At 46.6% G+C, this 13,974-nt stretch overlaps 1 protein-coding gene across 8 annotated transcripts in view; it reads right to left on the reverse strand.

The window, feature by feature from the left end:
* The window catches only part of DOCK11 (dedicator of cytokinesis 11), an 80,155-nt gene that overhangs the window by 58,597 nt on the left and 7,584 nt on the right, over positions 1 to 13,974 (reverse strand). For all 8 annotated transcript variants that reach the window (XM_065077647.1, XM_065077645.1, XM_065077648.1 and 5 more), the window contains exons 2-6: positions 4,745 to 4,861; positions 4,433 to 4,522; positions 3,641 to 3,723; positions 2,441 to 2,510; positions 171 to 266 (exon numbers count right to left, since the gene is read on the reverse strand). In XM_065077647.1, coding sequence (XP_064933719.1) covers positions 171 to 266; positions 2,441 to 2,510; positions 3,641 to 3,723; positions 4,433 to 4,522; positions 4,745 to 4,861 — 456 coding nt within the window. The remainder of the gene's footprint in view (positions 1 to 170; positions 267 to 2,440; positions 2,511 to 3,640; positions 3,724 to 4,432; positions 4,523 to 4,744; positions 4,862 to 13,974) is intronic.

Here is a 13,974-nt window from a genome sequence, read left to right on the forward strand (position 1 = left end):
AGGCTGTTGCCAGACTGGATTTTCCAGTCCATGTTGGGATACTCTACAAGAAGGACAGATGTCCATCCAAACCCAAACCCATACGCTGCAGTCCTGCTCGCTTTTGAGACATGGTCTGAACTTAACCTGGTGCCTCGTTCACTGTGAACATACTGCTGGATTGAACTCACCTTCATGGTAACAGTGATTGTGCTATTTACATTTGCTTTGTGCAGCCAGCCTTGCTTTATCACACCACCCTTCTGGGAGCACAGGGACGAGGAATCCTGAAAGAGAGCAAAAGATCAGAAAGAGAGAAGGTCAGGTGAACTGCCTCCCATGCAAAATTCCCCTTGGACACAAGGGATATGTCTGCCATGGGAAGGAATACTGTTTTAACTACAGCAATACAGTAACATGCAGTATATATGTGTAACCTACTGCTACACGCACAGTGTTACCATAAAAAATTTCCAGGTTACCTCTTTCCAAGAAAGAGGCAAAACTGACTAGTTTGAGTCACCTTTAAAAAGAAAGGTTACATCTACGCTGATAGAGCTGCACAGTAATTTTGCAATGAGGAAACACATGCTGGTTCTTAGGCAGTATTTCAAAAACCTGGGGAAGAAGGACATTTTCAAAATGGTCTGTTTGAACAGTTGCAAAATACAGAACTCCAGACTTATTTAGTCATTTCCTTTTGTATAAATCAACTCTCCATTTTAAATTTAGGCAAAACCCACTAAACCCCAATAGCTGAAATGGAACTGACTTGTTTCACATTTATTTAAAACTGAAAGTTTCAAGTGACCCAAGCAGGCTGTTCTCGGTGCACCAGCTGGGATTCACACCTTTACTCCTGTCCTGTGGTCCCAGAAAGGGAGAATGGTTCTCCTTCTGTACCAAACCGTGACCTCCGCTGGGGAGGCAGGGAAATGAGATCCCAGTCTGATGAAAACCACTCACCCTGGGACTTCCAGTGACTCAGCAGCAGAGACGGACCTGGACTGTCTGTCGATGAGCTATGGGGGGGCTGGTTTATATCATCTCCTGCATCCCAAATGGCAGGTTTTCAGCCTTTTCTTGTCAAACTTCCAAAGACAAAGTAAATTGTCTAATGCTTTGTTTCCATGGCTAAAACACTCCATGATATCTCCTTCAGAATGGTTCACATTTTTTTCATCAAGAGCTTTCTTTTACTTGAATTTCCATTACAGAATTCTAATGTAAATGCTCTGTCAGGAAACTGTAACAGAATCCTTTAGTTATGGCCTTGCCAAAAGATACAAATGCCAAAATATCTGACAAAGCACTTGGAATACTCTTCTGTAACCAACATCAGTAGCTTCACTTGTTTGAGTATTCAGGACATTGACCAGAAGAAAAAGGTCTCCACTGAATTTTGATAGCATATTTTTGTCCTTTTACTTTTTCAGAAGCATGCTGATAACATACTGCACAGCTTTGTCTGCAGCCCAAATTCAATATTATTAGAGGTAACACTCAAGTTAACGACATCATGCAAACCATGAACACAGCCAAAAAAAATTAAGGCCAAACTTGAAAATACCTTTCCATTTAGACCTGAGGTGCACTGGGACACACACAGCAATTGCGAGAAATGTGCATGAAACGGCCCCTAAAAATCTTCAGCTCTTCAAGAAAGAAACTTCCTCTTTCCTCTGTAAGCTCCTCAGCAGCAGCATCTTGGTGCCATGTGGATTTTAAATAGCTAGGCTAAACCCTTCCTGCCATAAATTAAACCTTCTTGATGTCTCATGCGTGAATTAATCTTCACATGCTATATGAGACAGAAAAATGCTACCCCTCCCTTTTATAGCAAATGCAATATGCACAGGGAAACGTGGCATCTGCATCATCCAATCTGACCATCAGGTTTGAGATGCCCCAGTTGTCCAGGGCTGCAAATCTTCCCTGCAATGAGCTGAGCACAAACATGGCAGCTTCCAGAGGAAGAAAACACCTCAACGTTTGCACAGTATCTACAGAATGGGACTGACACTCTGTGAACAGAGTGGAGAAGAGTGGGTGATTAAGAATTGTTGGTTATGTGGCAGAGCACAAAACTTTTGAAGAGAAGGATCCTGATATCGCTGTACAGTTGAAAGCGAAATTGCCCTATTTCACTCTGGATATGAAGAATTTGACTCAGTAATTGCTTGGCTTCTTTTTTTTCCTCTCCTGCTGCTGCACTGTTTCAAGCAAAAAAGCCATAAGATATATTATGGTTAATGTTCCAGAAAATTTAGGAGACTCTTGGCTCTAAGAGGTTATCTTGTCACACTTTGAAAATAATCACTGTCTCAGTTTTGGTCCCATCTTCACGGTACGAAGCATCTTACAAGAAAACCACTCCTGGGAAATGAATTCTGACTTTGCCTTGTTAAATCTACTTTTTAATAGATCTTAGAGTGGAATACATTAAAAAAAACCTCCTTACCTCATCCTTTTCAAAGTCTTCATCAATTTCAAACACATGGCTTGGAATCTTGTCTGGCCTAAAGGATTTGCTGAAATCACAACACATTTTCATTTTTAATGCCTGGGAAATGAGGGTCCTTCAAGTCAGCATGTGGATGCTGGATCCAGAACCAACAGCCAAACTATGGACTACAGAGTAGAACTGTCCTCCTGCAGAAGACAGACTTCAAGAGACCTACAGCCCCTTACAGCTAGAGAAAGCAATTTTTTGAGTGCATTTCATGGAAATTAAGCACAGGCAGTATGTAATTAGCTATCTCCATATTAGCTGTCTGATTCTGCAGTTTTTGCTGACTTGTAATTATGCAACACAGAGATGCAGCAGGCTGGTCTATCTTCCATCTTGCTATAAAAGAAGCAAAGTGAAACCGCAAGGTTACTCACAAATTTTAATATGATTTGATCAACAGTGTTGCCCCATTGGTGCCATCCTTCCATGTGAGATCCTCAGAACAGACCCACTCAGCCAATTAGCAAGAAAAAACATTGTACAAGCTGTCAGCATACGAGCATTCTGAACAGCGGTCCAGACATGCATGGAGAGCAAGAGCAGAACAGGCGCCACCACTGAGAAAATAACAATCCAGCAGAAATGTGAGATGCATACGCCCGTCTGAAAAACCCGATTCGCTTTGAGGTTGGAATCACTGGCACAGCCCGGCATTTCAGAGCATATAACTCTCCAGACAATATTAACAGCAATACTGGATGGGAGTGGTACAACTGTGACAAGGGGCACAAGGAGGATCTGCTCAGCACAGGAACCCCGTGTCTAGCACGCAGAGAACATCAGCCCAGGGGGACAATGAGGCTCCTGATTCGGGATGAGCAGACACTGCCAACACTATTTATCCCGCCACATGCCCAGATTGCAGTCCGTCCTCATCCTAGACGGAGGGGGCTGTTTGCACAGCAGTGGGTAGGACATGAAGTAACAACCCAAGCTGGCAATATTGTCAGCGTTTCCCTGATGGAGCTGAGCGACAACAGCATGATAACGTAAACCTCTGGCTCTTGAGCTTTCAGAGTGACATTCCTCTGGAAGGGAGGCTGCTTGTGGGACAGGTACCAGCAAAAAGGGCAGATTGTTTCTCCTAAGCCTGATTAAACTCCAGCCCTGTGACCATGCATTAGTATTCCAAGGGAGCGCGACACTTACCATGGCAACATTCGAAAGTCTCCTGAGTATTCCTCATACTTGTAGTTTACCACGTGCCAGTCTGAGCTGTAGGTTTTAATGCACTGAAAGGAAAACAATACAGATCTTTGAAAGCTGCACCAAGCAAAATAAAACCATGCACAAGTCTGAAAGGTTGTGGACTGCTGGGTGAGATAAGCACAAGTGGAAAGGGTCTCAACAAGCTGCTTCACTCTTTTTGCAGTGCAATAGAGAATTTCATAAGGAACCTCTTCAGCTCAGAGGCAAAACCACACAGCATCTGTTGTGCCGCACAGCTACTGGTTTTGTATTTACATTGCTCTGAGGCTTTAAAAAAGTAGTGACTTGAGAAGGAACTGTTTTCCAGAGAGCACCAATTTTCTGCCCTCAGAAATGTATTGCCTCTAACTCGACACTGACCATTGCCTGGCATTTAGTTCCACTGCATTTGGCAGGAATGATCCTAGAGAGCAGCACTTTACAGAACAAACGTGGGGCACTCAGGATGCCTGTGGGGCTGGGTAGTCCACCCCTGCCCTGCTGCATGCCCGCACCTTGCAGCTCAGGCAGGCAGGGCAAATCCACACGCCTTGTCTGCTTGCCTACAAAACCCACTGGAAAGAAGCACCGCACAAGAGGTGTATACAAGAACTACCTTGTGCAGCCAGCCTGCCAGTGACTGGTGCTTCCCACACAGGAAAAACTAAGTGATCTGCAACCTCACAGCCCAGGAGCTGCAGCAGAGGATCTTGCCTAAGGCAGAAATTACCGAAGACAGACTTTTGCTCCCACCTCTTTGACAAAGAGACTCTGAGCTTTCTTTAGAGCGTCTTCTGGCACTGTAGACTGGACAGTCCTTCTCTGCCGACTGATGACAGAGATCTGCAGGGAAAAGTAGAACATGGTTTCAGTGCTTGATACTTCAGGGCTTGATACTTGCTTAAAATAAATGTGGTAAGCCCAAATCACCAGTGGGACATTTTGGTTTTATGTGTCAGTAACGCAGCCAAAACTAACATATGGTTAACAGTGGAAATTTTCCAAGGTAAGCGGGACTGGAGATGAGTGAGCCTCAAACATGAGAAAAAGCCAGCACAAACTCACAGATACGTCTTCGATGGGAAATATCAGCAGGTCCCGGAGGGGATCACTGTAGATCTGAACTTTGCGTTGAAGGATCACGTTCTCATAGTCCAGGGGTTCCACCACTTTAGTTTTTTCCTGCAGGAAAAACAGAAGACGATAAAATGTATATATATATATATATATATATATGTATATATATACACACACACATATATATATAATAACTAACATGCTGTTTTCAATTTAGCCTGACAATTTCAAGCCGTTACCTTGTTACTGATGGACTACTACTTAATTCAGCCATCTAATATTCACATGATGCAAGTAACAACTGATGTACTTGTTTTGCAGAGAGGGAAATGAGGGGTTAAGTTATGCGTGCCTGGTAATAAGCTATTGGAAGAGACAAAGCACTGTGCTGCTCTCGTCCAAGCACAGTCTCTAATTTCTTAATGGAGCAAGAAATCCTCCTGGACATGCCACAGCTTTAGCAGCTGCAAGCTTCAGCATCTTTATGTTTGAGCAGCTCATCTGTATGGCTGAGAAGAAATACGGCCTCCCACCCTGGCTGTGCTCAGCTCAAAGCTGGTTTTGCTGGAGGAGCTGATGAGAGTTGTGTTCTAAATGTGTTGTTGGCGAGATGAGAGCGAGTCGGCAGCTGCGACCTCCAGAGCAGGGGTCTGGCCCCATGGAAGGAAGAGCAGCATCCCTCCGGAGAGGCAGGAAAGCCCTCTCCATAAATCACACCTCAGCCACAGCCGAAGGCTGGAAAAAATCTGGGGCCTGGTTTTGCTCCCACCTACATTTCTGGGAAGCAAGAGGAACTTCTCCAAAATCTTTGGAGTCACGAGTAAAAACTATTAGGAGAACACTATTACATTCACTATCGCAGCACTTTTGTCCATGTTACAAGTCCAGAAAACAGAACTTTAAAAAAATGTGACAAAAACATGAACTTCTGAAGTTGAAAAATGTCATCTCAGCTGCCCAGCCCTAGACTCCAGATTTCATAAGCAAGAGTCAGGCACTCAGCACTGCAGTTGTGAAAATTAAACTTTACATCAAAACCAAACCCATGACTCTGTATTAATAGGAATTTTCATAATAAATCACATACATACATCACTTGTCCTTTTGTAACAGGCCCTGCTAAAATGACCAGCACCTGAGCTGCACAGGAATCTCATAAAAGAGACAATCTGAAAAATAGAAGTCTCTAAAATTCAACAGCTAGACAGAGAAAAAGAACCCATTTTCTCTCAGTCTCATGCTCCTTAAGTGCTTAATTGAATTCAGTTAATCATCTGAAACACCAGTCTTATGTCAAGATAACATCACGTGCTTCTGAAAATTTGCCAAGCTTTGCAAATTAATGTGAATTAACAGGACATTCATGAGCTGCCCTCCCATTTGCAGGTCTGAGGCCAGGCATCCCCAAACCTCCGCTACCCCACAAGACCAGGCAGGATCCTACAGACCAGATGTAGGCTCTCTGCTGCCCTGTTCGATTACTTTTCTCTCTGCCAATCGCCGCAGCAATCCCAGCTAAACTCAGCAGCCAAAGCTGGTCAAAGCAGCACCGTGAGCCCGAGCACTTGCTTACACCAACTCCCCTGGCTTGCCTTGCCCCAGCAGCAGCTGTAACAGTAAATTAGATTCCCTCTAAGAGCCTTTCACATCAGTATGGCATTAAATAGTCTCTTTGGGTACACAGAACTCAGGCCTAATTACACAGTATTTTCAGTCCTTGTTTGCAACATGGTCCTGAAACTGGGACTGTTTCTAAAGTTGTTCTTTTTAAAAGTTGGGGGTTTGAAAAAATTTATTTTCTAGCTTTGACATCTCTCATGACCAGCAAGACAAAGTCCCAGCAGTGACCCTTGAGGGATTCGATGAGAATTAAAGTGCAAGGACTGAAAAGGATCCCACATCCTCACATGAGAAGTTTCAAAACCTGCACAGCACTGTCCACCACAGGTATGCAAAAGCTCCTAAAAATAACTCACTACAGCCCTTCCACTCTTGTGGATTTAGTGATATTGGACAAACCACTGGTGCTGTGATTTACTTCCCACAAGCCTGTGCTGAGACACACAGCTGATGGTCCACAGAGCTCCAGGAGAGAGGGACATGCACCTGCAGGGCTGCCAAGAGCTGCCACCCAGATGGGCTTTGCAGCACCCACAGACAGGCATTTCTCCTCCAGAGCTGTTAGAAATGCCGTCCCTAGAGCTCTCGTTACCCAAGCTATGTGATTTCCCTGCTTTAGCACACTGCAGGCCTCCATCACCTGCAGCACCGTGTTACACCGGCTGTGCTTGCACTCAGCACGATGCAGCCGGGCTGTCACAGGCCATGACAGGAACCACAGCAATGTCTCTGAAGTGAAGGTAAAAGATGTAGGTCAAGCTGCTCGTGACCCAAGCAGCTGCTCACGAAAGGATGTGACCTCTCCTCTGCCTGCCATCGAGCAAACACAGACTCCTCCATCCACCCTGAACTGCACTGGCTGCCCGGCAGGACCAGGCACACTTGTGTCCCTGCAAACAGACCTGTGGAGTAAGGAGGGAGCCATCGTAAATATTTTTCACCCTTCAGCCCACCCTCATGCCCAGTGTGCCAATAGGACTGGAGGTAAAGCTTTGAGCCCTGAAAATGGGATTTCAAAGTCTTAGTTTTCCTGACAAGTTTGGTTAAAGCACAGACCTCCCAGCATCCAGGGCTCAGCCTCGCACTGCCCTGTGACTGCTGTCACAACAGCAGATGGTACCACCAAAGTCATTATGAAGCAGAGGAAAAACTATTATGCTAAAGCAATTAGAGTCTTAGAAACCACAAATTCCTCCACAGGGAAAGCCGATATCCAAGTACAAAGAAATGCTGACAGTCCAGCAACAAAAACAACTGATTTCTGCAGGAAAAAATGAGCAGTGCTTCCAAAGCAACCCTGTTCTCCCCCCCACACACAGCAGCTATTCAAGCAGGGCAGGCAGACAGGTGCACTGCGATGTTCCGCAGGTTCCTCCGAGCTCTTGTGCAACAGCAGTGTGGGCAGGTTGGGGTGAGCTGCTTCTCCCACAGCCTCCGTGGTTCCAGCACCCTGAGAACACCCGGCAGCAGCTCCCAGCCCAAAGCAGTGCAGCCCACTGCACAGGGATAACAGGGCCTGTGGGAAAGACCTCAGAGTAGAAAAACATAAATAAACACAATTTAAATCAAAAGATAACAGGAGACCAGTGGACCCTGCCAGTTAAGCCCACTCACCTCTCTTTGAGAAACAACTGGTTCAAGCCCTGTGCCTTAGCCTGTTCCCAAAACCACGTTGTTCTTTCTGTCTCTCTGCTTCTGCCCCGAGGCTGCTGCTCCCAGGAGCACAGGGACATGTGGACCACGAGGAAAAGGGTTGTCTGCTGTGCTCGAGTCCCCATTCAGGCTGGGTCACGAGGCTCCGCTTGGACCATGGCACAGGCAAAACAACAGCTTATCTATTAGAGTAGTGACTCTCCAGCAGCGAGCAAGTTGGCTGGCATTTTAGCAGGAAATTCAGTGAAATGACTTCAAGAGAAACATGCCCACAAACACCAACGCAAGGCTCTGCCTTCAGCCAAGTGCAAGCACAAAGGGCCTGGCACAAGGAAAACCCCAAGTAAAGGTCCTTGTCCTCAGTGCCTGGCTTGTCCTACTGTCCTCTGCCAGCCTGAGCACAAAGCCCCACTGCATAGAAACCACCAGAGAGGGTTTGAAGGAAAGGGTTAGCAAGGGAATTACCCATTAACCAAAAGGAGGGAATCTTAAGAAGTCAGATTAAACTGTCACCTTTCTGTGTCCATTTGCAAAGCTTAAAAAATTCCTTATACTTGCTCTATAAACAGTGGTTCACAATGGCAGCTGGAGATACTCATGTGGGGAAGTACAGGAAAGGACACGTTGAACTTTTATTGCCTGAAAAACAGTAGCCACCTGCCTTCTAGTGTTCTGCATTTGTATACCATACAAATCTGCCAATGTTTTTATTACAAGTATATGATTAATGTTTTTCTGAGATACTTTTTTCCCAGAATTACAACAGGTATAATCCAAGTGATGTAAATGTACAGAAAAAAAATTAAGGAAAGAATGTTTAATTCAAGGACTTTTTAAAAACAGCAACCAAAGGAAAATTATCATAAAGCTTTTGTATTTTCAGTCCTTTGAGGCTGGCTCTCGTTTAAAACAATACTGAGAGCAGAAAATGGCAAACCCGACTGGTTTGGCTCTGCCTTAACCATTGTGTTGGTCCCTTTGCACTAACACAAGCCCTGTGTGGGCAGAAGCCAAGCCCAGAAAAAGAGCTGCACCATGCTCGACTTTCGCTTCTCAGGGCACTCAGAGCCAGCACACACACCCGCTGCTCCATCCCCATGGGTTCATCAGCACTCGGGACTTGGTGTTTTCTCACTTCCTCAGAAACAAAGCTCAACCCAGCACATGCATCATCCACACTCACTCACAAAACAGCTAGAGACACACAAGCAAGCCGGATACTAAAAGTGCTGGTTCTTCAGAGTAGCTAAAGAAAGAAGAGGAAATAGTCCAAACCACATGTACACGCATATGATTACCTCAGATTGTACAACTGTTCCCCAAAATTTAACGAGCATTTTACAGCCTATCTACTGCCTCATCTGTTGCAACCCTGTAACGCACTTCTGCAAAAAGCCTGGCAAAGCTCGAGTTTTAAAACAAATGCCAAAGGACCAAGTAGGTGAAATACACTGAAAATAGGAGGCAAAATCAGTCTGGGGGATTAAGAGCTAAAGGCAGGAAAAAAAGCAATTGTACAACTACCATTTGGACATACTGGGCACGGTCATGTCACTTCTAAGACTGGCACCAGCCCAGGGCAGAGAAGGGACCACTTACCACCACAATGCACAGATACCTCACAGACAGCAAAGAGAATTCCTAATTTTTTATTTTGCTCATGAATTTAAATGGGAACTGAGAAAACTCACTTGGCAAACTGTATGGGTACATGGAACTGAGGAATTTCTATCCATAGAAAATCTTTTCTAAGGCTAAAGATCTTGGATCAGGGATCTCTCAAATAGTGTGGTCTTTAAGAGTTGTTTGTTTGGTTGTTTTTTAAATAGCACATTTGTGACTCTTCACTATTTCTGCCCCCAGTTTCTGCACTACCATCTCATCCCATTTACGTGCCCTAACTCAAGCTTGCAGGAAAGACACTGAGCTTCATTTTTAAAAGCTGAGATTCACACATAATCCATCATTCCAGGAACTTGGGCATGAGAAAGAACAATTAAAAGTGGCAAACCCTGAGCTTGACTATCCAGCACCTGGAGCCACCATAACCCTGTGCAAAGCTGGAATAAATCCTCTGCCCCCAAGATGTTGCATTCAAAAGCACAGGAGAGAGAGCAGAGGTGTGAACAGAAGTGGGGAAGGAGGGGCAAGCAGGGAGACGAGACAGTGTGAGTCAGCACACATGGCAGCAGTCACAACACGACGCGGCCTTGCTGCTGCCAAGAGGTTTGTGGGCTTCTCAACAAAGCCACATTTTGGGAGGAAGTCAGAAGAGGCAATGAAGCAGGTGACGAGGAGCTTGTGCCCATGAGCCTGCTGCAAACCCAGCTCTTAACTGAGGTAACAGCAGGGCCCAGGGCAAGATGCAGAGATGGGCTATGGTAAAACCACAAGGATGAAAAATAGTCAATAAAGCTGCCTATGAACAGGCCCAAACTATTTTTACACTGGCCAGAGAGAAGGAAGTTTAAAAACACAAGAGGAATACCCAGACAGGAATCCTGGCTGTGCTGAAGGCACAAAAATGCTGAGCTTGAGACCACAGGGGAAACATCTGCACCTGGGACAGGGGAGGGAGGTGGGCTGTAGGGTGGACATACAAACACACCGAGCATTTTGTGAAATGCCAAGGGAAAAAACCTCCCAAAGAGGAGATGAAGCAGGGAGAGGGAAGGGTGTCAGGAGCTGGTCCAAGGCAATGCAGGGGCGGGTGGGATGGGGGATACAGGTTTTGCTCATCTGGGAATGGGGCTGCACTGGAGGCAGGTGAGTGGAGAGGCGACGTGATGGGAAGTGGGGCTTGTGGAAAGGCTGGGGCTGTGTAGCTGTGAGAGGCAGAAGATGGGGACAGGGAGGCCAAGAGGTGACAGCAGAGTGGGTGTGCACTGCAGACAGGAGAGAGGAGCCCCATGGGCAACCAAAAATTATGAAGGATGAGGTGAGGAAAAGGGGCTTGAGAAGGAGAGACTGGGTGCCAACATGGCTCAGAGCAGTGCCCTGCACAGCTATCTCGCGGGTAGCAACTGAGCAACCTCCAAAATAGCATCCTATCTGACAGCTCCAATGTCCAGTGGGCACTGCCTGCTGCCAGACAGCCTGTCCTGCACCCCATTCCATGCTCACTCAGATCCTGCATCCCAGAGCAAATCTGGCAGCACTACCTTGTGTGGCTGCTCATACCACAAAGATGCAAGTGGATGCTCTGTAGCCCAGAGCAGAACGATGAAAGCAGGACACAGGTGTGTACCAATCAGACCAACACGGGAGCAGATCTATGGCACGTCAGACCTCCAAGGGCTCTCCTCTCCCACCAGCAAACAGGTCGTTCCTCAAGTGGCATGGGGTCCCCAAGGAGTTGTTAGGTGATGCCTTCAGCAGGGTACCCCAGCACCTCCTTTCTCCCCTGCAGTGCTCATGCTATAGTCTGGAAGGAAATGTTTCCCTAGCTGCAGTCCAAACAGGCAGGTTCTGCCTTCCTGAGTCCCCACCACCCCCACAATAAGCTGCAGGACTAACTTTGCTTCTTTTACACCCAGAATTGGGCACATGGGGCTAAGGGAGCCCAGTGGCTGGACAGCACAGCTGCAAGTGCATCATTTCCAGGAGTCTCATTAGATGGGGACCTGGGTGAGAGCCCCCACACTCCCACCTCCATACAGGAGTTATGTGCCAGTTCGCATCATGCTCCAGCTCCTAAACATGGTGCAAACAGCACAAGGCAGAGCTCTCAGAGAAATAACAAGCCATGTGGCTGGGAAGGGGAGGATGGGTGCATAGTCTTGGCACCCTCCAAGAAAACACTTGCAGTGAAAATGACTCACAATTTCCATACGAAAGTGCAGAGCAAGAGCCTGCCCCCTCACCTGCACTTCCCTCCACCCCGCTCAAGTCCTGTCCAAAAGCATCTCACTGACCCACACCTCCCTCCTCCTGCCTCGATGGCCCCAGGTAGCAGTAGAACCTCATCTGAGCACTAGAAATGGCAGACTGGGTTCTGGGTATTTTGTTAGTCAGATATCTCCTTTTTCAATGGAATGCCCAGTTGTCTAGTGGTAAAGTGTTTGCAGTTATCAGCTGTGTCTCTGAGAGTGGCACAGCACCAGTGCAAGATCCCAATTCGGATAAACAGTCAAAAAATTGATGTCAGTGTAGGCATACAAACATTTACCTGTCATTACTGCCTAGGCCTGGCAAATAAAACTAATTCAGGCCTTGAAACATCTTCAAACTGGCACTGAAATTACAGGAAGTCAGGATAATCAATGTATGGCTCTTCATTTCCCTTCCACTTATTTAGAAGTGGACTCCACACTTCACAGCCTTTAGCAGATCACATTTTGAAACTTAGTTCTGCAGCCATGAGGGCCAGGAATGCTGTTTTTTCCTGAACGCTTGAGATTCTTGCATAATCACTTAAGCAAAGGAAACAGCCCTTAGAAAGAAGCTGCATTGCAACGAAGCAGTGAGAGTTCCCAGCCAACCTGTGAGCGACCCAGGCTGCCACTCCAGCCCATGTGCACTTCACCTTCGCACACCTCCTCTGAAAATGATGCCCTGCACAAGTGCAGAGTCAATACGTAAAGCACCACCAGGGGCAAGTGGTAGCTGGAGCCATGGCCCATCTCTGGCATAAGCACCCGCTCGAGGTGATCCAGCACCGCTCCTGCACAGGGCAGTGAATTAGGGCAAGAATCTGAGATTGCTTTCAGTACCCCTGTCTTCTGTGCCCTGACCTTCCTCAGGATCACTAAGTGCTTCTGTGTGAGAAACAGCTCAGTACAGACTGCCACAGCATCTCCAGTCCCCCAGCAACACCTGAAGTCCTGTGTGTCCCTGCCCACACAGGTAAAGCCTGGCTCAAATCCAGCCCTTCTGCACGAGGAGCAGAGGGAGGGATCAGCGCATCTCTACGTCAGCCGAGCTGCACCTGCATCCAGCTGAGCATCTGCCGCAGAGCATGAGAGGTATGAAAACACAGCACAGCTTTGATTTTCTCCTCTGAAAATAATAGCGTTAATAGAAATTGGCAAAAGGGTAATGGTTTCCACGGGACAGCTGAATTTCTGCCAGATATGACTTCTCAAAACATTCTGTAAGCACAGGCATGCTAAAAAAGGAAAACAGTAATTACAATGACAATAATACATGTTATTTATATAAGTTCTTAACTGGAGCATCCCAAATTGCTTTTTCAGATGTCACTGGTATTTCATCATTTATTTATGTTGTATCAGTTTTATATTTAGCATCCAGCTCCAGAATAGCCAGCTTCAGAACATCTTAAAGCAATTAATCACACATAAGTAGGACCCCTCCCTTTCCTGCCTGCCCTTAAAAACTTGTTTTTCACTCAAGAAACCACTTGTGCACGGGGCCAAGCCAACTGCGCAGCTCCTCCCAGAAGGCGAGCAGGCAAAACACTCCTTGGCTTCACCGGGGCACAAAGCAAAGCCAGGCAACGGTGAAGCAACTTGCCCAAGCCCATACAGCAAAAAACAGAGCAGGAAGTCATAAGACGGTTTTGGGTTGCCTTGGCAATTGAGCAAACACACCCAGCAATGAAGTCAATCCCCGGAGATATGGGGTGGTTTAACCAGCTCAGGAAGTCAACTGTTCAACCCCCATCTCTGCTCTGGCTTGGGGCTGCAGGCATCAGCTGCAGGTGCAGATGGCTGCAGTGGCTGCAAAGTTAAACTCTCTTCTCCCCAGCGAATGCAGGAGGGCCTGTGGACGGGCTCTGCAGTGATTCAACCTACTCACAGTCAAAACGCTGCTGTCAACAGAAGCACCTCAAAGTTTCCCCCAGATGAAGACACCCATGCAAGCTCCAGCATTATGCAAAGGGACAAGGGACTGCTCAGGGCTCCCCAGGCACAGAAGAAACAGCAAAACTGTGAAGGGAAACCCATCTGAGTTGAATGCAACTTTCCTGGATCATTAAACTG

This window comes from Columba livia, chromosome 12 (assembly GCF_036013475.1).
Source record: "Columba livia isolate bColLiv1 breed racing homer chromosome 12, bColLiv1.pat.W.v2, whole genome shotgun sequence".
Lineage (NCBI taxonomy): Eukaryota > Metazoa > Chordata > Aves > Columbiformes > Columbidae > Columba > Columba livia.